This window comes from Harpegnathos saltator, unplaced genomic scaffold (genome assembly GCF_003227715.2).
Source record: "Harpegnathos saltator strain DR-91 unplaced genomic scaffold, Hsal_v8.6 scaffold555, whole genome shotgun sequence".
Taxonomy (NCBI): Eukaryota; Metazoa; Arthropoda; class Insecta; order Hymenoptera; family Formicidae; genus Harpegnathos; species Harpegnathos saltator.
The window spans coordinates 187,284-211,712 of NW_020230377.1; the positions used below are offsets into that span (position 1 = coordinate 187,284).

At 49.4% G+C, this 24,429-nt stretch overlaps 1 protein-coding gene across 1 annotated transcript in view; it reads right to left on the reverse strand.

The window, feature by feature from the left end:
- mdy (diacylglycerol O-acyltransferase) overlaps nt 1-24,429 on the reverse strand; it is a 105,826-nt gene that overhangs the window by 62,561 nt on the left and 18,836 nt on the right. Inside the window, exons 3-4 of the mRNA XM_011139615.3 lie at nt 17,553-17,647; nt 3,053-3,105 (exon numbers count right to left, since the gene is read on the reverse strand). Coding sequence (XP_011137917.1) covers nt 3,053-3,105; nt 17,553-17,647 — 148 coding nt within the window. The remainder of the gene's footprint in view (nt 1-3,052; nt 3,106-17,552; nt 17,648-24,429) is intronic.

Below are 24,429 nucleotides of genomic sequence, written 5' to 3' on the forward strand. Positions count from 1 at the left end.
TAGCTCCCGTCGCCCCGCGTGCTGCGGGGATGCGGCGAAACTGAACGAAGAAAGCAACAACGACAGCGCGCTCCTCTCTCTCTCTCTCTCTCTCTTTCTTTCTCCTACCTCCCCCTCCCCCCCCCTCCTCGAGCGGAAACCGCGATCGCGGAACGCCGCGGAAGTTACGACGGGCGGATTCGACCGCGCGCGTGTTTCTCGATCCATGGCGATCGTTCGATCGCGGAACTGCCGTGGGTGCTGTGCGCCGCGGTATTTACATGACGAGTAACTGCGCGACACGAAGGACACGAAGGCCCGCTCCGCGGGGGGAGGATGCGCACGGGGATGCGCGCGGCAGTGGCCGTTAAAGCGCTGCTAATTCGCGCGATGGCCGGCCTCGGCGACGTCACGCTGCGCGACGATGACCGCGCGCGTTTCACCGAGCGGCGATCACCTTTACGACACGGCGATAAGGGAGAGAGCAGCGCACGTGAGAGATTCGACGTTAAAACCCAGCCCGCTCCGTCCGCTCCGGCGCTATCGGTGCAGATAAAGCACTATGTATGGCCGGCACACGCGTCGACTTCCGCCGTCGACGCGGCAAAAATATCGCTGCCCTTATCTGCCGGCCGTAGAGTCGTCAGGGCGATCGAATTGATTTGTCCGCGAACTTTGGTCGAGTTGCGGCCAATGATCCGTGTTGCGCGCTGTTTGTGGCCGTCGCGAGAGTGATCGTCGCCGCGAGCTGGTGGTGGTCGCCGCTTACAAGTAAACCTCGGGGAACGGGTCGGACGCCGATTTGTTTCCAATTTTTTTATACTTATTTTTTATGTCAAAATATGAAGGAGAATCTGTTGTCGTTTTTAGCTTGAATTAATTCCTTCAATTTTCCTGGAAATTTGTCAAGTTTTCAAGCACAAGTACACTATTTTATACATATTTAAAACAATATTTCTTAAAAATATATATATATATATATGTCTGATCTGTTGAAACTTGCACACACCGATTGTCGCCGATTATGAGTCAGAACCATTTTGTAAAATTCAAAATGGCGGATATGGCCTAACATGGCTGACACGTCATTGTTGAAAAAGTGTTCAGTTTTACGCTACATTCGACGTTGGATCTTGTAATCTTTCGGCTCACTATCCAGCAAACAAGCTCATTTTAACGTCAAAATCTGATAAAAAAAAATGAACAAGAAATGAACAAAAAACTTGAGAAATTTCGAGAAAATCGAAAAAATTAATTTAAGCTAAAAATGATAACAGCAGATTTCTTGATATTTTTACGTTAAAAATAACTATAAAAAATTGGAAACAAATCGGCGTCCGACGATTATCCCCGAAGTTTACTTGTTAGGTCGCGACGAACGATGTGTAATCGCGTATACGGCTTTGCTCCATTTTTAACGAACGGCCGGCCGGTGGTGCGCGCGCGGGGAGAATTTTTTCGCGAGATATTAACATTTCGCGGACTGAGAAGCGCCGTGGCAGCTTGTCCGGCTCGCGTAGCGCTTGAAACACCCGGAAGTAATACCGAGAGACCGTTTGATAACGTAATGTAAATTTTTACATCGATATAAATGACCGTACGGCATGAGTTATCATTTCATGTTAAAGCGAAAAATATATCCGGGCAAACTACTCATTAATTGTAACGTATAAATTCGGTGTTCGGGGTGTACGAATGTATCCCGGTATCGCGCGATACGGTATATCACCGCGCGAATAAAAATGTGCGCACATAAAATTTCGCACATGATACAGACACGCTAATTTCCTGCCGTTTCGTTCTCATAAATTCTCCCGGGGATTGATACGGGAACGGATCGGCGTTATTTCGACATCGGATCAATGCAGAGATTACTAGTAAATAGGATTATATCGCAGCTATATTTTGAGACTTCATCCTCTCTTAATCGTACGGCAAAATAGAATAATTTCGCGAAGCACAGAGGACACGTCCTCTCAATCGCCGCGCGAAGATAAGCCGGGCGAACGACGTAACGTTTTGGGATGTTTTACAGAGGTGGACTCTCGACAGCTCATCGATACAAGGGATCGAGTGAGATCATGAGAAGCGGCAAAACGTTGGCTCTGATAGTGCTTCTCCGCTTTTTCCCGCAGTTGTAGAAAGTCCCTCCACCATATCATTATTAGTTTAGCGTTTTCTTTTTCCTCATAGGAAGAGAGTAAGAAAAAACAGCCAGAGTCGGAGCTGAAAAGCGCGAGAGATATGTCTCTCTCGCGCGGTACCTCGTGTTTATTTCTCTTTGACTTTGTCTTTCTCTTGATTTTTTGCACGGTTGCTCTTCGATGTCTCGACGCCCGCGCGCGCGCATTGCGAGTATTGCAAGAAGCGAAAGAGCACACAGACGGGGGAGGTAACTTCGCTTCAAGGTGAGAATTTTCTTTCTCGCCCTCAATCACCCAGAGACTTCATTTATTACATAGAGTAACAGCGAGGTATACGCGGCTGTACGTGGAGAAATAATAGCATGTTTTGAGAGATACTAACGACCGAAAACATTACCGGACATTATTGCCAATTACAGAAAGAATTATGACGATGGACGTTGCGAGCAAGGAGAAAAAAGAAACAGGCACATTCTCTCTGCCGGATATAGTGAATTTTCTTTCGCGGTGGTTTTTTTCTTTTTCTTTTTCACAACAAACTTTTTTCCTTTTCAAGACATGCGTCTGCATCGTTTAGCATAAAGCACGCCATCAGCATACATTAATAAAAATATGCAGAGGATTACGCTGCATATTTCGCCGAATGCATAAAGAGAGAACGCGGAAAATTAATCGTACGCGAAATTTTACGAGGCTGTATACTAATGCGACCCCGACGGATTCTTTTATTTCCAATCGATACAATGCGGAAGCGTCGACGCTATTAAGGGCAATAAATTACAACGTAACACCTCTCTCTTGTCGGACGAGCCACGGTATCGCGCGACTATCGTTCAGTCGATTACCCGGATATTGGATTTGCTCACTTTCCGCTCGCACACACCTTATACATATGTATACCAAAATATTTGGAAGAAAAATTCACTCACCACAGACAATCCTTTCTCAATCAACAGACAAAGGGCCACCGGCACGGTAGAATCTGCAAAACAAACAAAACGAAAGGGGTCGTTTATCGATCATACGGCTTTACATTGCTCTGCCCCTCCGCGTATTTGTCGTTCTCCTCCCGTTCTCTCCGTCTCTCTCTCTCTCTCTCTCTCTCCCTCTCTCTCTCTCTCCCCCCCCCCCCCCTCTCGCTCTCTGTCTTTCTCTTCCTCTGCCACTTGCTCTTCTCTCCTCTCTTTTTAAAACTGACCGAACGCCGAAATGTGCAGCCGACCGAGGCGCAGCAGACCGGGCGGGCTGCAGAGGGAGGAGGAAGTGACAACGGCTTGTCACTCGGGGTGATGGCACAGAGACGATCCTGCCAAGCGGCAGAGGGATAAAGAGAAAGAGAGTGAAACGACGGGGGTGGAGCGAAGAGCAGAGGCGAGTGTAGCGAAGGCTGGGCAGCGAGGATAAACGCTGCCGGTGATCGAGAGCCTCGCTCTCCAAGCGCCCGGTAGGGAGGACACACACCAAAAAAAAAAAAGAAAAAAAAACAGGGAGGTCGTCGATATCGAGCTAGCAGCGACGAAAGCGCCTCGTCAATAAATCATCCAAAATAGCACTCGGTATAAAGCGGAAGTACGATTGGGTGGCGTGTACACCGTGGCCGACGCGCGCGCGCGCGCTCGGAACTCGCGGTAAACAGTATCGTATACTCGAGCGGTCCTCCATCCGCCGCGGCTCCTGTAAGCGGAATACGCCTTTTGTGCGCTTCATCATTTGTTTGTCGAAATTTATTCGATATTCGACGAGAGGTCGCGCGCAGCCCAGGCGTTGCGCGAAGATGATGGAAAGCATAGCGCTGCCAGCGAAATTTGAAGGCGCAACGTGCTCGGGCGCGCACGTGTGCGCGCGCGCGCGCGCGCGCGGTATGTATCGGTTTATCGATGAAATGACAATAGCAAAGTTTTCCGTTAGGTCCTCGGGCGCGCAAGCGCCCGATAGGGGGGATCATTATTCATCGCGAGTAAAGTTTCAGCAAAATCCCGGCCATTACGTGATTTGCCAAATGAATATCCCTTTAGAGGGAAAATCCATTATATTTTGTCTATTTTTGGCTTTGAAACCTAATTCGGCGATACGTTAATGTTCGACGTGGAATATCGACAAGTTCGTGAGAGAACATTCATTATTCAAATATCCTCGGCGAGCGCGGCGCGGCGAGAGGGATTCCTCCTCTGTGTACATATAATCTCGGATAAATTAGAATTTTATTAAAATCGCTCGCGAGATTGAACGTCGCGAGAGTAATCTTAATCTATATGTGAAAAAGAACTGCCGGGAGAAGAATGTATTAATTGATAGCGTAGCGGGACTATAGGCGTGCGATATCCGATTATACATTTCGCACTTGCGGGCGACGAGGGTGGCGTCCGATATTAAATCGGATTCGTGTCGTATACGAAATTGCGTTCGAGCTGGATTATTCGAGGGATCGATTCTAACGGCGGGATTTGACGAAACACAAAATTTCTCTTTTATTTCGCGTCGTTTCTCTTATCGCTCCCTGCATCGTTCCCGGAATCGAGCGCGCGCGCACCCGGACACTTTCGAAGATTACGTGGGTTTTCGGTGTGGATGGCCGCGCGATAGCGGTAACTATTGCCAGTGAGATTTCACCGCGAGTGGCTCTCGTGGTATTCTTCGAGGTATCGCCCGCCCTAGGATAAAATATGGCGGAACTTAAATAAGTTTAAGAGATGCAACCGGATGATAGGCAAACTCGCAGAATTGGGAGCCGCGGCAGCGTGTCGCGTCGAAGAAAGCCGCGCGAACGTCCGGGAATGAGTGCGCCCGCGGCAACGCGATTTTTAGAAGCACCGGTTATGACATCTTAACGAAGGCCTTCATTATTACGCATCATCATTCTATCCAGGAGACAGATGACCACTTCCACCTTCCACTGCCGAGGAAATGAATAACGTAGCTCTGACTTTCGTCCGGTAGCGTTCATGGGGAGGATATTAATATGCATCTTGATAAAACTTTTCTGCGCGTGTGTGAGTCCTCTCTTCTAAGATCATTTTCTACGAATGCACTATTACAACCATGACATGCTCCAATTGATTAATTGCTACGTATTTTATTTCTGAAATGCGAGTGCCGTAGGCACAATCAAGCCGTTTTTCACGAGATTTTCAGGAACAAGGTCCACAGGACTTTTTTAATTTAGCTCCGCAAGTAACGCTCAAATATAGTCTGGGATTTTTTCAAAATTTTCCTAATTTACCCTTTCAAAAGGTTTTTATCCGCTCGATTTTGTAGCACGTTTGAGAGAGGAAACCGTGATGGAGAGTTTTTGCGCCCTTAGCCGTTCCTTTGTTCCAAACTTCCTTTTTTCAATCTCTTTCCGAGAGCAAATTATCCTCAAGATGCGAGATAGGGGATCGGGGACCACAGGACTTTTTCGACTCGTCTCGACGAGCGGTGCTCGAATATCGAGTTGTAGATGTTTTGAAAATTTCTCCAAAATTTACCCCCTCGAAGGGTGGTTTCTCCGATCGGTTTTGCAGCACGTGCGATGAAGAATTTTTGCGTTCATAGCCGTCCCTTCGTTCCAAACTTTTTTCTTCAACCCCCTTTCAAGAGTAAACTATCCTCAGAGTGAGAGATAGGGGTTTGGTCCATAGGACCTTGTCGACTCATCTCGACGAGTAATGTTCGAATATCGAGTTGAAGATTTTTCTGGGCATAGTTGTTTCTCGATCCGGATCTCGGTTTTCAACCCCCTCTCAAGAGCAAACCACCCTTTATTTTGGAGGTAGGGAGTTGCGCGTTGTCATGAGGTCTCGGTTCTCGATGAAAATTCGAGTTTTGAGAAAGTGGACTCGTGCGGATGCTCCTTGAGGTACTTTACCTGAGACTCTACCCCTTTTCTAAGACTGTGAAGTCTCAGGAGATGGAAATGGAGGAATGGGTCGTAGAAGTTTTTCCGACTTGCAGTGAGTAATCCATAAATTTTTTCTCAGATATCAACACGCCATCTGCTCTCCCTTAGATCAGAGAAACGTTGTTAAGAAATATAGGTCGGATACAACGTCCCGTGTATAATCACTCGTGTTCAACGACACGTGAATATCATACGTCGCTCTAATGATCGCGCGCGCGCGAGTATTTCTGCTTGTACCGTCGTTATGAAGTGCGCGAGCGTTGCACGCGCAAGTTTGTATGTTAATCACAAATTAATTTCCGTTGGCCGAGGAAAGAAGTCGCACGTTGGCGCGCGTAAAATGTAAAACAGGCAATTAAGAACACATTAGTCACAATTAGAAGCTCCGCAGTCATTTCTACTATGTCGTGTAAACTTCTCGTTCTCTCTTTGTCATCTAGCCGGCTGGTCGGGTCACTCTTCCGACCGATATAATTCTCAACTAATGAGACACACTTTTTAATGCCGAGAAAGAGAGAGAGAGAGAGAGAAATAACGTGGAAACTTCAATCGCCGACGTGAAATGACAAATCCGGCGCGGCTTTTTGTATCTCGATCGAACGATTGAGCGGTGACAAGTTCATTTGAAACTTTAATATTTTTATACTCTAGTAAATAATGTTATTATCACTTCTCACGGTTCAATGAGTGTTTTCCCACATTTTCCCGACAATGTTCGCGAATTTCTACGTTACCTTGGTTTACCTGGGGGAACAAATGTTACGCAAGAGGATTATCAGATCCATTGCTTGTTGCCTACGTGCATTAAAGTTTGCATCAATATCAGCGCACTCAACTCCTGTATTATTTCATCACGTAGCGAATGCATTATGAAAAATGATCGTCCGTAGGCAACATAATATTTCATAGTAGAAAATGGATGGGAAAGTGTTATGATATCTTTCGATAGCGTCGAGGCGACGCGCTGCTGCGCGATTCTGTCTAAAATGTCACTCTACGCATTCGCGTGAGGACGTCTGACGGACTAAATCAGTCTCTCGGGAATATCCTCCTTCGTCTTCATTCCTAACTCGTCGGAGGTGTGATATTAATTACGCGCATTTACACCTATATTGTACAATCACTTGACTACATCCACACTATCAGCTCGCTGATATGCTGCGATGGGATATATTGCTCGTAAGAAGACAAGCACTCGAGTACTTCGAACGTCGCTACCTCACATGAGGAACACTGACAGATAATCATTACATCACACAAGGCTTGTTTCCCCCTCCCCCCCCCCCCACCCGCCTCTTCTCTGCTCGCTCATTATACTCGTCTATTATCGTTTGTTTCCCGCGAGTCTCGTCGCCGGACATGTCGAGCAGAAAGAAATTCGAGCTCGGCCACGCAGATCCGCAGAGCGCGCGTCGGGCGAGGGTTGAGTGACGACGATTGTTACAACATGCTCACGTCGACTAATTACGAGCTCTTTGAATTCGAACACGTTTCACGAGTCACCAGCGCTTTTTTCGGTCTCGACGCGGGCAACTCGTAGGCCCGTTTTTCGAGCAAATTACGCGCGCGCGCGCGCGCGCGCGACCGCGCGGAAGGAAAAACGCGGAGGCGTTTATTCGGTGAATTAAGCGCATCGTTCAAAGTGCATGAAAGCGCCGGGAAAATTGGAAGCGCGCAGTCGCTTTGATAAGAGGATTGAAATAAAGCGACGAAAACAATCCTTTTTGCCCGGCCGGTGAATAAGACGCGTCGGTGGAAATACCTGGCTATGGCGATCCCATTTACGTGACGTTTGAAACAAGCGGGACGAAAAAAGCAAAGAGAGAGAGGGAGGAGAGGAAGGGACGAAAGAACATGGATGGAAGACGAACTAAAAATATTTCCACTTTTCATCCTGGAAATTGCTGAAAGATATGATGTGTTAGAGGATCTCCGCGAAAATAAAATCGCAATTAGACGCTCCTCATTCGGTCCTCCGTTTGGATCGTTGAACTGAAGAAGTGATCCGTCTCCGCCGCAGCGTTTGTGGCGAAACCGGGCGTAGCTTGTAAACCTTTCCGCCCAATCTGTGCCTAAAAGTCCAGAAATAGAAGCCGGAGAACGGCCGCGCGAGAGGCCGCAACGAAATCCCCGCGCGCTGGCTGCGGCGAAATGTGTTACGCGGGCGCGAAAGTGAAAACCGTTCACGGCGAGCACGGGGCCGTCGCGCTGCCGGAATATTGATAATCCGGGAAATGTATCGGTTTCGGCATCTGGCACTCGCGGCAGCGCGCGGCCGTTAATTAATGAAAACAAACGACGTCTCATATTTCAGAATACCCCCCCCCACCCCCCCGACTTGCCGTTCGCGCTCTCCTCCCTTTCCGTCCCTTCTTGGGCGATATGCCGACGGATAGGAGCTTCGAGAAGAGATTTGAAGAGTGAGCGGAACGCGGCAAGAGAGGACGAGAGACAGAGAGAGAGAGAGAGAGAGAGAGAGAGAGAGAGAGAGAGACAGACAGAGGGGGGAGGGGGAGGGGGGAGGGTGGTGTATAAATCCGGCCGATGTCGAGCACGGCTCGCTAATAGATATTAATGGAACCCTTTCTCGCCGTGGAAATTCGCCCGGTTTTTCACGCCGACCACGGGACACGATCGCGAAAGCTCTCGGTGCTCGCTTCGTCCGAGAGGAATTAAGTGAGAAAAAAATGGGCTTTGACGGGGCATGGCGGGAGGCTGGTTGGTGGGCGAGCGCGAGAGGGTCGAGGTGGTAGATGGTGGTGGTGATGGAGAACGGCCTGGGGGGGGGAGGGGGGGCAAAGTAATGGGCGGCGAGCAAATCGCGCGTAGCAAACCGACCCGCGGCGATTGCGTCGCGTAATTTCGTCACGGGCGTATGCATTTTTTCTTTGATCTCCTTGAAGCCCATTTGACGCCCCGAAAACAATGTTTCACGTGCGCGACAGTTTGTTTCGCGACACGCGCGCCAGCCGGATTTACGAGAGCGCGATTGGGGGGGGAGGACGGTCGCCGTTAAAATGATACGCCCGATGCCGACGCGGCGAGCACCGGCGGCGTTGCGCGCCGACCGGTGATATATCTCGCAGTTTGACGCTGCTCTTGTTTATTCTTAGTGTTTGCCGTGTAGTACGTCATAAGATCCAACGCGAGGGCGAGCGTGAGTTATTGCAGCGGAAAAAAAGCCCCTCGCCTGCCCCCCCCCCGCTGATCGAATTATTTTTCACCTTACTTTTCGGATGACGCCGGGCTGGAAACGGGTAGGATTTGCCCTCTCGCGTTCATCGCGCGCGCAATCAGCCGGGACTCGGAATTATGTAACGCGCTGAAACAGCGTGCCCGGGCCAAATTTCTACCTGCATTGATTATGTAAAGGTTGTTACCTTTGCAGTGTCGCTTCAAACTGACGGGGAGCCGACAGTCTGGCTATTTTTAGAATAAACACAAACTTTTGTGGTATTTATGTAAGCGATGCGCCGAGTTAAATCTAACCACTTAATAAGTCAATATTGTAGTTTAAGGTAGTATTCATTACGCTTGCAAAGCGTAACGTTTCATTTATCTCTCTCCGCCCCCCCCCCCTCTCTCTCTCTTTTTCTCGCCCCTCTATATGACGCTCTACAGTCCGCTTCAGACTTTGACTTCCTCGATTCTTCGTCCCCAGTCCTGCGATCTGTCCTCCGTCCATCTTCTCCGCCATCCTTCGCTTACAGCTAAATGCTTACAGCCAAAGCGTCAACATTTCAATTGTACACGTTTCAATTATGAATGTGGCGTGGCCTCTCTTTTTCTCTCCCTCGCACGCGCGGTCACGCGCCTACGGAAGTACCGAAAGCCCCGTGCGAGAGCAAACGGTAGAAAGTAATTTTGCAGCGCGGCACAGATTTACCGGGGAAAGGCGAGAGGGGTGGCTCAACGGATTGCGGTAATTTGCCACATAACGACGAAGCCATCGTGTTAACGGGATAAAATTTTTCCGAGGTCTCGTCGGGAAATGTGAAAAAGAAAGAGGAATCGAGCGCGGAGCGAGGCGAGGGAAAACGAGAACGAGGAAACGAGAGGAGGAAGGCGAAAGAGCGAGCGCGCAGGATCGGGCATACGAATGTCAGTGGGAGGCGGAGAGTGACAGCGAGCGCGCCGGCATCCGCACGGGCTCGAGGGTAATCGACCTCCACCACCCTCGAGCACCTCTCCGATCTCAGCCACTAATTAAGACTTTTACTTTTTCCACGGCGAGTCTCTCCTATCTCATGGAGCGTCTCGGGCGGACGCCCGAGCCGCGACGACGACGACGACGACGACGACGACGACGAGAGATACCGCCGGGTTATACGACGCGCAGCAACTCGCGCGAGCCCGTCGTCGTCGTCGTCGTCGTCAAGATGGCGAGGAGATGAGAGAGATCAAATCCCAGTGGGGCCGCTCTTAATTAGATTCTGACATCGAGTTGGCGACATTCTTTCGACGCGTTTCATGAAAGTTTGATAAACGCTGGACACGCCCGGAGCGTCGCGTCACATCGCGTCTTATTGCCGCGTCGTCCTCCACGTCCCGTCTCGCTGATATAGTAATTAAAGTTAAAGCGCAGATTGTCGCGCGAGATGCGCACCTCCTCCTCCCCCCACTCTGCTCCCTCGACGGATCGGCCTTATTTCTGCCTTATCAATGCGTCCGGACATTAGTCTTTGTTTCAACGCTGAAAATTGCGCTGGACGGGCTGCTCGCTGCGCCGTTATGAAAATCCGATTGAAAAATGTTAAATTCGATAAATGGCGGATTATAATTCTCCTCCCTCCTCCTCGCCCTCTTGTTGCTCCTCTTTTCTTCTTTATTTTCTTTACCTCACGGTAAAACGGACGTTCGTCGCGCACGAAATATTTAGTCCGCTTTCAGACGTCTCTTTCCCCCCCCCCCTCTCCCCGAGCGTCCTTTGAATCGAACATTTTTACGACGTCTCGAGCGTTAGCGCGGGCTTTATATCGGACGTAAAAGAGCGCGCGGGAGCGCGTGTGTCGCACGTTGACACGTAGTCGTGAGCCGGCGTGGCAAAGGAAGGCCTTAATTAGCACTCATAATTATTCGTAATTAGCACTCGACGCGCGCGGTTTGGACCACTCTCGGCGGTCTTGCGAGTGGCGGCGGCGGCGGCGGCGGCGGCGGCGGCGCCGTCGCCGCCACCGCCGCTACTGGCAATAAAAAGGCAACATAAACCGCGGACGGAAAATCGCCTCTTTTCATACCGCGTCTTCCGACTTTAGCGGGCTCCGTATATATAGATATACGCGCGCACAGCGCCGCGCCTTCCTTTCACTCCTTCTTTTCACTCTCCGGAGAGGCTGCTGCCCCCCACCCACTCGCCCCGAGACGCGAGTCCTTTTTCCACTCTATCTTTCTTTATACCTCCTTAATCCAGGAGTGGGCTCGCGCCGGGACTTGAACGGAGCTTCCGCGAGTTTTAACCGACGCTACCCTGTTTTCGTCCGCGGACGGACTGGCCGGCGGACGAGTGAGCGGGCGGACACACACAGCACAGAGATTTATAAACGTAATTCTCCGGCGATTGCCGGGGCGGAATGACGTCTCCTTCCTTTCACGCGATGGACGTTATTATCGTACCGGAAAAAAAAAAAAAATAAGGAAAAAAGGAAAAGAAGCTCGCGATGTTTCGCAAGCTCTCGCAGCGAGAGGCTCGGTTTTTTAACGCGCCGTCGAGCGCGGCAGAAATCCGGGAGCGATTTGTAATTATGTACGACCGGATTGAACAAACCGAACGCGAAGCGGGCGATTTGAATTTTTATTCTCGCTGCGGCCTCTCCCCTGTTGTTATTTCAAAATGCCCGTCGAAGGGAAATTCTCGTCGGAGACGACGCGCGCGGCCGGAGGAATTACAAAGTTCTATCTACCCGCAGCGTTCTCCGAGGCCTCTCTCTCTCTCTCTCTCTCTCTCTCTCTCTCTCTCTCTCTCTCTCTCTCTCTCTCTCTGTGTGTGCGATTCCCTGGCGGTTGAATTTTTCATATCCCGTCTCTACGTGTATCGACGATACTTCTCGATCCAGCAGCGGCGGCCGAAAATTATTAATCGTCGATACGGCTGCACTTGCCTATTCCGTTCAATGGCAACAAACAAATGAATTTTATACGCTACGGCGATGCATTATACGACCGGAGCCGAGATATGTTCTCTCGATTCGCGCTGGTTCCTCCGACGAAGAAGAGAAAGAGAGCGCGCGAAGGAAAAAGGAGGAGCGGCAGCGTAGCCGGGGCGGGGGGGGGTAGGAGGGAAGAAGAAAAGGGATAAAGCGGATAGGATGATAATGACAATGTGCTGCGAAGCCGGCGAATCTCTAATCAGAAGCGCGGGAGAGCCCGGAGAGGCGAAGAAGCGCATAATGGCGCGATCGATACGCACTTACAATAAGTTCACGTTTAACTCGGCTCTGAGCATAGGCAATAACCAGGAAGATACGCAGATGGCAAATGCGTGCGGGGTGCCCTTCGCCAGAGCAATCCCCCTGTTTAATTTGATTACTCGGGCGCGCGCGGATTAAGTAATTCATACGACAAGCCGTACCCCCTTTTCCATTCTGCACTTTAATGACCGGCGCAAACGCCGAAACGGCGCGAAAACCCGAAGAGTCGGAGATTCGCCTTTTGAGATTAACGCTGAAGCGGCGATCCTCATCATCGCCGGTTGCGGCGTCGACGATGGCGGCGACGGAGGCGGAGGAGCGTGCTGTTCGATCCTTTCAAAAAATTTCACCTCGTCCGAGAGCCATTTTTCCGACACTTTTGCAATTCCCACGCGGCGGTCGATCGGCAGAGAGACGACGAAAGAAGTGTTGATTGTTTTTTTTCCCTTTTTTCCATTTATCCGAATCATGTCAGCCGGCCGTCGTCCGGCTGTATGAAGCAACCGTGCGAACCGATCGCTCCGACGAAGAGCAGAGAAAGAGAGAGAGAAACAGAGAGAGACAGAGAGAGCGAAAGCTGCGCTGAGACAACACGAATCATTCTCGCGTCGCGAATACCAGCTTTCCCGCGGAATGCAGGGCGCAGGGCGGCGAGGGGGAGAAAAAGCGAGACGCAGGAGCGAGAGGATGCTCGCTCTTGCGATGCGGAACACAGCGTCGATTGCTTAACCGCGCGCGCGACGTGCTTATTTCCGGCGCATGGCGCGCGCGCGCGCGCAAAATCCGCAGCCGCGGCATGCAAATCTCGCTGGGTTCGGTCTTAACACTCGGCTAACAGAGTAAGATACGCGCCACGGCGCGGCGGCGCAGACCGTGTTCCCGACATTATGAGAACAAACCCTCTCTCGTCGGCGTGCTATCATGGCGGTTAGCTGGATGGTCGGCGGCTGGTCGGTAGACCCTTTCACATTTAGCCCCGGACTCGTTACGCAGCTCGAGGGCCGCGAGCATTGAGTTACAGTTAACTTTAAGTTACCCTGAAACTTGCCGTCTCGGAACTTCCGGAAAACCGCCAAACGGACGCCCGCTACACGTACCCGGAGAGGTCCATTTCCTCCGTGCCGTGGAAACTCCCGCAGGTGGAGAATGCGAGGGGAAGCGAAAGGCGAGCGGTCGCTATTTTCAATTCAATTCTTTCCGATTTTCTGTTCTCGCGCTCGCAAGATATCATTTCGCAGCCGGCACCTATGCGCCGGCCATCGGAGTCAGTCATCGGAGCTGGAGCGGGGAGCTTAATAAGTAATCTCGTTGTGCAAATTACCTTTTTGCACCGTCGACGGAGACACGATCCTTGATAATTGGGTCAATTAAGACTTGAATAATGCATGCGATCGCCGCGAGGGACGAATGACACGACAGATTACCGGCTTCGATGTCGTCCCGGATGTCGGCCATCTTGTGTGATGTAAAATCCGTTCCCAGTAATAGAGATGTGAAATTAGCGCGAATATCGCGAAAAACTCGCCGACGACACACGCGATACCGCGTGTGTGTGTCTGTTAGGAAAAAAAAAAAAAAAAAAAAGAGAGGGGACGAAGTACAATCTACGGCGCGATAACAATATATGAACTACGGCAACTATACCCGCCGATAATAAACAACGCGCACCGACTTTATTAGCTCAACGTTTTCGCGCCGCCGCCGGCATTGTCGCGAAATGCGCGCGCGCGCGACAAAATTCCGCTCTCGCTTGTTGTTTTTCAGCGTTTTCTCTATGTGTTTACTGAAATCCGGCGAAACGGCGCGTTTGATGCGTCGCCGTTTTCGTCAGCCGGGCATCCGCCGCGCAGCGGCTGGCTTCGCACACTTGAACACTGCCAGCAAAATGAAAAAGGCATGCGCTCGCGTAGAGATGCAAATGAAATAAGCCGGATACGCTCGCTTCTTTCGCGACGTTGAGGTGTTTTAATTCGTCATCGTCGTCGTCGTCGTCGTCGTCGTCGTCGTCGTCGCGCGAATGTATCTTCGTCGAATAATAATTAATACCTCAGCTACCGTGGCTACTGTCGCGAAACAGGGAGAAGAGAAAGAAGAAAGAGAGAGGGAGAGGGAAAAGAGAGGAGGAGGAGAGAGAGAGAGAGAGAGAGAGAACCCGCTCTTAAAAAGCAATTTCGGCTCGCTCACCATGAAAATTATTATGCGAGGGATCGCAGAGGATACGAGGAATGAAACATCCTGGCTGCGCGTCGTGGGAGCAAGCAGAGAGAGAGAGAGAGAGAGAGAGAGAGAGAGAGAGAGAGAGAGAGAGAGAGAGAGAGAGAGAGAGAGAGAGAAAGGAGGAGAAGGAGGGCTAGCAAGGGTTGGCTGTAAAAAGAGAACGAGTTTAGGATCCCGATGGAAGGAGCGACGGCGCAGCGTGCAGATTCTAAAGTACGAGAACTATTAGCCGTAGTTTCCCATGAGCATTATACCTCCCCTGATGTGTAAATGATGCAACTCTACGCGGCGTGCGCGTCCGACGTGCGCGCGTCCAATCTGCACCGGGGATTGAACCGTTAGGAAAATAACTGCATGGAAATTGCTTAAACAAGGGTCGCTTTTAGACGCGTGTATAAAGGGGCGAAGTGATGACTGTTTCGGAGTGGAATAAATTCTAACGGACTCTGCCTCTTAAGGGAAGAGATCGAGGGGCCGTTTCATCGCTCGGGGAGGCGGGGGAGCGGGAGGAGGAGAGAAGGCAGATATGAAGGATGACGTGTGGTGGTTGTATGGTTTTGTGTCGCGACACAGCCGAGTTAAACGACGTACACGGACGAGAGATAAAAATTGTAAGAAACGCCGACGTCCGCGATTGTACTCGTCGGTCTTGGCTCGGAGCGGGCTGAATAACAGAGACGCGCGGCGATTTTTCAGCTCGCTCGCACCGTCGTGTCATTAGAGCCTCGGAGCTTCGGGGGGATTTTTAGTTGAAACCCGCCGGCGGATCTGCGTCCATCGGTCGCGCGCGCGCAATCCGCGCTCGCGTACGCTCACGTACGAGCGCGGCCATTACGCGTATGTATATACTCGCAAGTCATGGCGTTGCGAGCGCCGGTGAAAACGCAACAAGCACGCCGCGCCGCGCCGTGCCGTGCCGGCAGTAAAGGGACAATGCGCGAGCAATATGTTCGCTGTTTAAAGGCACGATGCGTGCACTTGAAATTTATGCCTCACGGGAGACCGGCTAAATTCCGAAACTTTGAAAGTCCGGGCGAAAAGCATACATCAGCGATCTAACGAGTTTGAGTTTCAGCGGACTCGCCGCCGCGGTATCGCGCTGCGCCGTTCAAGCCCGATATGTCAGCCGCAAATGTTAGCTCGCCGAACAAATATTTTTTCCCCGTGCGCTTTCATGTTACGGTTATCTTAATTAAACAAAAACGTCGCCGTTGCGTGTTTGATCCGTGATGGCGGTACATGTTTGAAGCGGGCGCTACATCGGAGAGAGAGAGAGAGAGAGAGAGTCCCGCCGGCGAGCGGGAGGGAGGGAGGGAGGGAGGAAGGTCTCCGCGTCATTTCTCTTTGGAATAAAATAATCATACCGGCGTACGAGCGCGCGCGCAAACGGCGTGACCATAAATTACGAAAGAGAAGGAGGGAGAGAGAGGGAGAGAGAGAGAGAGAGAGAGAGAGAGAGAGATTCGCCGAGCGCGCGAGTTCTTCCGGTATATTAGAAATGCGAAAGCGACCGTGTCGCGCGCGGCAAATTGCACTTTGCTGCAAAAACGGAAACTCGAACGGCGCTTCCGCATAAACAACAAGCCGAGAATATTCAGAATCGATGAATTCCCGGGAAATGGGAAATTACCTCGGCCAAACTGTTTCTATCCTTTTTGTGCGATGTTGCAATACGCGCAACGTATAACGAGATAACTGAAACAAAAGCTGCCTTCTGCCACACGGAAACGAACCTTCATTTTCCCCATCTCATATCAGCACCACCGACGCAACCCCGCGCGCTCTGCTCTTCATTTCGCCGCACCCGCCCTCTTAGCACATTCTCCCCATTCTTTTTTTATTAATTTCTATACTCCTCCTCTCCCTGCCCTTTCCTCTGCTCTCCCCCTCCTACCCCCCCCCTCCCCGCCCCTCCGCGCGCAGAGACACAGATATAGCGTATTATCGGTGGACGGCTGCCAAGAGAAGGTAAAATTCGACTTTGAATTCCCGGAGCGCTCATCGTTCTCCCGCCCTGTTTCTCTCGTCCTTTCCATTCTCTCTTTTTTTTTCCCTCCCTTTCTTTTCCCTTACTTCCGTCGCAACGACCACGCATTCGCGCTACTTTCGCTTCTTTCACCCGTTATCTTGCAGAAATAAAGTTGCACGCGTCATTACAGCGCTCGGCCGTTATCGCCGTGTTCAGAAACACGTCGACGGGCGCGCATTACTACATGCAAGTTGGATGAAAAAAAAAAAGAGGAGGGCCAGCGGGGGAGAAAAAAGGGAAAAAACGCGCGGCGCCCGACAAACGGTGAAATTGAATTACCGCGGATACCGGAGAACCAACGTGAGCCGACCGCGGAAGTCCTCGACAATAAAACGGAATTTAGAGTCCGAACTGTAGTTCTCTTCCTCCCGCCGATATAGCTCGATTTTATAGATCTCGGTGAGCGAGAAGCGATTTCGACGCGGATCTCCTTTTAAATGCGCGGCCATGATTGACATCTTTGTGCATTTAATCATTTGTATACTTTGCCTGTATACACCGCTGTTTCCCCTCGAGAGAGAGAGGGAGAGAGAGAGAGAAAGAGAGAGAGAGAGAGAGAGAGAGAGAGAGAGAAAGAGAGAGAGAGAGAGAGAGACGGAAATCTGGAATTTATATTATCACGTTTTTCCCCCTCTCTTTTTCGCTCGGTATCATTAAACGACACGACGCGGAGAAACATCGACGAGGTAAGGCATCATTTACGTCGAGCTCTCAAATAGTAAGGAACGTTATCAATAATTTTCCGGCTGACACACTTTCATTGATATCGGCGAAGTGGAGCACTCGAAAGCTTCTTACAATAAATGTCGATCACGTCGTAATCGAGACCACAAACATTGACAGTTCCGTTTTCGCTCGGCGAATGTAAAATGACATATCGGCAGTTTCACACTTACAGAAGATCAGCAACAACGAGGGATATTCTTCACTGCCATTACTCCTCCCGCTGAGAAAGAGGAACCATTGACGAGGATCGACTCTGATCCCGTATCTGCGGCATAAAGCAGAAAGTGGATGCTTTACTTTGCGAATCTTTTATTTGATGCAAATTACTGCGCGATCTGTGTGTACCTTACTATTAATAACATAATTAACATGATAATTGTCATTATTTGCAGTCGGCAATATTATTATTTATCTTAGCAAATGTAGAATAGTAAATACGCGGAGTATATTAATTATAATAATGCAATAAGTAAATAAGTATAATAACACAGAGAGCGGGAACAAATTATATTAGCGTGTCAATTTCGGATGAACTGGATGCAATATTCGGTGATGCATCAAAGATTGACTGGTTTTAATTTTCATTTTTCACTGAAAAAGAAAAGAGATTATTCTCTCTCTTATATATATATATATATATATACATACATATAAATATCTCACTGCAACACGGGCAAAATAATATCGAGGAGGAGGAATGAGTAAAAATAAGCATCAATTCTGGCATCATAATCTCCCTTTAGTCTCGCAATGCTAACCGAGATGCAAATGCTTCATTATTATAATGGATCTGTTTGCGGTATGATCTTTTCCACCGAGGTTGATTTAGACAGAGAGACGAGAAATGAAGAGGAGCAGATCGCTCGCTCGCGCGCGCCTTCTTCCTTCATAGGATAAATAACCATCGCACCGCTCGCACGCGCGCACTATGCAGCAAGAGGGAAAGCGCCGTGCTGAGAAATGAAACGATTTTCCCAGACGGCTCAATGGAAATGTAGGAAACGTCTGTCCCGTGACTGACTGCGATCTTGATCCGAATCTGTGATTCATTTAGATGGCACGCGCCGGAAAATATTATAAACGGTGCCCCCCGCCGGCTGAATCGTGCCGGATTATTTATTGGCAATTTCGTGAAATGACACTTTCTGTGCACATGCGAGTCGTACATTAATTTCTGCGGATAAATCAACCAGCGCTGCGGCAACAGTATGTGTCTGATCAAACAGCCTGATAAACAAATGAAATGGAATAATATTAAATTATTATATCCGATGCACTGCGTGCATCCGTGAACGTAATAAAGGAAAAGAATTAACAGCCATAAAAATGGAATACACACACACACACACATACAGGGGAGATTTACGCAAATGTGATATTGTAGGTGTAAACGATTCGAACAACAGGCCGGCGATCGATTCTTCGGATTGAAATGAACGAAATTTATTTGGCAACTTGCCGAGCATAGAATTGCACAATCGTTCTTAAAGCTTCCAATCGTTTCACAATAACAACAGTGACTACCGCGGGGATGAAACCCATTCCGACCGTTCGATTTGAATCTGACCGTTATCGATAATAACAATCGATATAAGCAAAACTGTTCCGTTCGGTCGAGAAACTATCGCCGTTTAATCCGCGGAGTGGCACGATAAAACAAAACTGTCGCGATATGCTTTGCGCGTAATAGCGATGCAATATTACCGAAATGATACGGCGAAAGAGGATAATCTGTAAATGAAGCGCGAAGGAAAATTACTTTTCTGTGCATCCCCCTCCCCCCTCCTCTCTTGCCATCAGAATATACAAATTTGTTCGCACGCTCGCGTCATTATCGCGCGCCCGCGGAAATAAATTTTGTGTGTCTTATCGTTGGATATTAACCTGGAAACGCAATTTGCGTTTCCGATGCTATCGATCTAAGCCATCGAGAACATTATTTTCTCGCGGGACACACAGAAGGGGGGGAGGTTTGTGGTAGGTGTACCAGCCGAAAAAAGGTAGCGATGTATACTAATGGCTTCGGGTCGTACGTGTCCGCTAACGATGATAAACGAGGCTTATGGGTCGACTAATTAAAGTATTCGAAGTAGGTGCGGTTGTTACGGAGAGGCAGAGAGAGAGAGAGAGAGAGAGAGAGAGAGAGAGAGAGAGAGACAATATTTATTGGGACGCAACCACTGACCCGGTTTTCCGCGAAAGTGCGATCAGTCACGTTGACGCGGTTTACGGTAATAGGGCGGTAGGTGTGGAAAAAATACGACTTCGCTTCATAATTAATCGTTACACGCCGTGCGCTGACAACTGATCGCCGGTAATTCATGAAAACGACACAACTCGTGCGCGCAGACACACCGCGTGTCAATAACGCAACTGTCGGATCTGCGTTATCGCCGTATTTCGGCCAAGTAGAATCCAAATGTCTCACGCTTTCAAAAACAAAGCAGAGAGAGAGAGAGAGAGCAGAGAGAGAGAGAGAGAGAGAGAGAGAGAGTAATTCGATTCCCCGGAGTGCGACAAATGTGCGTACTGCGTGCGATCTGATAGAAATTAAAAACGAGGAACATCGGGTGTTGTGTCCCGCGTTGCTCTCTGCTAACACGTCTCGCCGCGGTAAGGAATATCGTTCGCGCCGATCCGGCGGTCGTGGTGAAATATTCATCTCCGAGGGATCGGAACATCCCGGATAGGAAACAATCGTCCGGCGGCGCCGCCGATGATTAAATCGATCCGACTTCGATACGCGTGTACACACGACGGACGCGAATCTCATAAAACATTCTTCGAGTACTTGAAAGTTGAGGGATATCGCACTTATCGAAACTCATCGCTCCGAGGCGTGAGCAGAAACGATATTAAATTTCTTTCCCGTCGGGAATAGCCGTCTTGATCCGAGAGCGCCCGTTAAATCCACGCTCGTTCTTCGCCCGCCGGAGTTCGTTAATACAGCGTCACGATAAAATCCCCAATTTCACGTCGAACGTGGTGAGGAGGGTCGTCGGGGGTGACTCTAGGCGGTAGGGAGGGAGGGAGGGGAAGGGTGAGAGAGAGGAGAGGAGAGAGAGAGAGAGACAGAGAGAGACAGAGAGAGCTCGCGCGGAAATCCAGATTGGAAGAGTTATGGCGCCAATATGGGACGGGTCCGGATGAAAATGTGGGCGCGAACGGTTCGCATTAAATATTAATAAAACGCCGCGCGGCGAGACCTCTTCCTCGCTTCTACTATTGTAAAGAACGTAGGAGATGATTCTTCTTCCTTGGAATTAATGGCAGGGCCTGAAGGCTCGTTTCAAATGTCGGATCGGCACGGATTGAACGGCGGAGATGAGATGGATTGTTCTCGCGGAGATTCCGAGGGGTTGCGCTGCGGGGGGGTTGCGACGTGTAAAAGTTGCTTAATTTATTTCGATATTTATCCGAATGGAATTCCGCCTCATCGCGGTGCGTAGCGCCGATTTATTCGTCCTGGCCGACCCTCGAAGGGTCTCACGAACGCGTGAAGTTCTCTCTTCGCGAGAGCGAGAATGGGGGACGAAGATGCGGCTGAACATCTACAAAGTGGCAGAGGAGTGACCGTTTTTAGCGTTTCATCCACGAAGATTACCGTTAGACGGGAGATATCGCGCAGCGGTCGAGCTAATTAGTCGCAAGTAATTCGGGACGATCGCGGCGAGTCATAAAATATAACGCGCATCCCCGAGAATCTAGGCGAATCAGAGTGCGCGAATTATGACTGCATGGCGGATCGCTGGAAAAGTTTCACGAGCTATCTGCATAGATACGAGAAACAAGAGAGCAGGAACTTCAGCATCCTCCTTCCTTCCCTTCTCCCCGCTGTTCCCACCCTTGCGAGCTTTTATCGATAGCGGCGGAGCCTTTCGTCGGGAGCTCGATTAATTGAGCTCTTTTTCTCTCTCTCTCTCTCTCCCTCCCTGCCTCCCTCCCTACCTACCTACCTACCTACCTCTTTCTCCTCCCCCCTCTTTCTCTTTCTCTTTCTCTCTCTCTCTCTCTCTCTCTCCCTCTCGCTCGCTCGCTCGCTCAGTCGCTCACTACACTTCTTCCACCTCGCACAGAAGCGCTTCGCTTTCTTACCGACATGTTTTTTTCAGTCGCCAATCCACCCTCTTCTAGCCCTTGCCCCTCGCCCCCGCACTGTCGATTAATCTCGATCGCAGTGGAATCGCGTCGACAGCCTCATCCTCGCGACGTGGCCGCCACGCTCCCGTTCTTATTTCTCGTGCGCGCGCAACGAGTCTGGAGAAAGCTTTTTACCAGCTGGAACGGATCATTCGGGGAACGCGAGGAACGCGACGAACGGCTTTAAATGATTACGATTCTGCCAGTGCTCGGGCGAAAACGCCATGAGTCAATAGTAAAACGGTCACGCGACCGTACGTGCAATTTTTCGGCCGATTGAACGTCATGTTATACGCAAACGCAATACGGAGAGTCGCGGCAATGTTTGATTAATTAATCGCGAGCACTTTGTCAGTCTGCGCGGAGGGAAAAATGTTTGGTTGAACGAAGCAATTTTCTGGTGAAATATGAACGATTCAGGAATTCCGAGTACGAAAATACCAGAAATTCTGTTCAAGTTAGACAGAAATTTTGATCATTTAGACTGAATTCTGATAACTTCAGCCGGAATTTCTGTATCGTTCACACTTCACCAGAAATTTCTCTCATTCGATCAAATATCTCTCTCTCTCCCTCTCTCTCTCTCTCTGTCCGTGGGCGATTACCGAATTGACGAAACAGGAATTCAATCAGATATAAATCTACACGTTGCTCTCAATTTTATTAGTTTCACGAAGGAATGTAATTTTTTCAGCCTCTGCTCAGTTTTTCATTTTTGTTTTTTTTTTTCCAGCGTCTATCCGCTCCGTAAGTTTTTCGTAGGTATTTGGATAAAATATCGCCCCAAGCGGTGATATCGATCGAACGTCGAAATGCATTTGGACATCGGTATCTTCCGGAAGGATTACCAGACGATCTCGGGCGGAATCGTTTACGATATCTTCGGCCGCCCGCAGCTGCTCCTGTTTCAAGCTCGTACGAAGCGTGTCGGGGCTACCTCGAGCAATTACGTCGCGAAGTTCCCTCGAAAGTTTTTCCACGCTTAACGAGCGTGATAAATTTCTGTTACGCGCCCCCGGGAGCGGCCGGACGCGAGGCCGAGAGTTTACAACGGCGATAAAAATCTCGTTGAAATTATTCATGGGCAACGCTTACGCTCCTCTCGCGCCCTCGGAAGAAGAAGGCATCTAACTTACTCCTGCGAGGACGATCTCTCGCAAGGAGGAGACGTCGCGCGACTAGCAATGGCCGTAACCGATACGTAAGCGCCGGGCGCTTAACCCTTAATGACGCGCTTTGATTCCGAGCTAATTGACATTCGCGCGTGTAAAAGTCAATTATCGCGACTCGGACGAAGCTTCGTGAATTATATCGGTGGGCTTTGGAAAAAAATGCACCGTCGATACGGGCGACACCCTGCTCGGCGGATATTTGCGAAAGGAAATTGCGAGGCTGTGTTCGTTCGTAACTTTTAACAATCTCGTTAGAGTCGATAAATGCAAGGGATTTTGAAACTTCAATTGTTTGAACAATAGACTCGCGTACTGGTTCGTGGCCATCGCTGTAAAGGGCGGCTAATTCTATTCGGAAAGGCGAGAAACGGTCAGTTCTGCTCCATCCATAAATTAATTTGCTGTTACTCGCGCCCTTTCCCCCCCCCCCACCCCTCCCCTCCTTTTTCTCCGGCCATCTCTTCCTTTCACCGGCAGAGTATCACGAGAGTAACGATCGGCACTTCGAGAAGAGTCAATCGAATAAATCGTACCGGAGAAGCTACTACGTACATTTCCAGCACCGAGATAAATTTAGTTATCGCTGCGATAGACATAGATTATCTCGTCCCGATACTGACGTGTGTAACGGTGTGTATCTAATTCGCGCCCGCTCGGTCGTTGCGGTTCCTCTTCATTACTTTGCAAATGAAGCGACGCGGCCCGCGTCCGTTTCAATGAAAAAAAAAAAAAAAAAAAACAAAACACGTAATTTCGGGACGAAGCGCGTCACAAATTCGACAATTTCGCATTTGCATATTTCCACTGCCCAATCCGCGCGCGATTATACATCTCATCATTATCCACCTTATCGATCCCGATATTGCGTGTCACGTCCGCGTAGTATCGCAACAATGACAATGCCCAAAGATATCAGATTTGTTTTCACCTGCAACGCGCTGCCGATGAAATACGAGCGCATCAAAACAGATCATGCAGCCTTACCGGTTGACAACCCATCACGCTGTCCCAACAACGCCTGCCGACAGGCTACCGAATAACATCCACTTACACGATCGATCTGTAAACCAGCCCGAAGAATGACGAATAATCACGTTGTAGCAGTTACAGTTACAAACTCAATTTTGTCAGCCGGCCCGACAATCGATTCTTTTTGTCGTATGCCGTCAATCGTTACAGCGGCGCATCCATCAAACCGATGGAGGCGCTTCTGATCGCCTTTTGTTCCCCTATTGGATTCCCATTGGACGCCAGCCCATGCAGGGACACCCTCTTCCAGCTCCGCTGGGCCAGTAACAACTTCTTGATGGAGCTATTGCTTGTCAGAGCTCCCTCTTCTTCGTTTCTTTTTTTCTTCTTCTTCCTCCTCTTTTCTTCTTCTTTTTAGCGGCGTTATTAGGACCGGCGCACAGTGTTGCGAAACCTCCAAATAGTGGCCATAAATCATATTGTCGCTATAACGTACTATAGTTGAATGTAAAGCATGCTATATTGTAAATACTGGTACTTCCTCATTAAAATAACATGTTTTCTAATTTTATTATTTTACTTTTTATTTTTGTTTTTATTTAAAAAAATTTCTTTGTTCTTTTGTTTTTTTGTGTTTAGTTTTCATCTTCTGCTTTTTATTTCATATAACTATTAACTAAACAAAATATCTTATATAACTATTCATCGTCCAAAAGTGCATTTGCTACAACTGGATTTGCAAGCAATTCAATAACTTCTTTAGGGA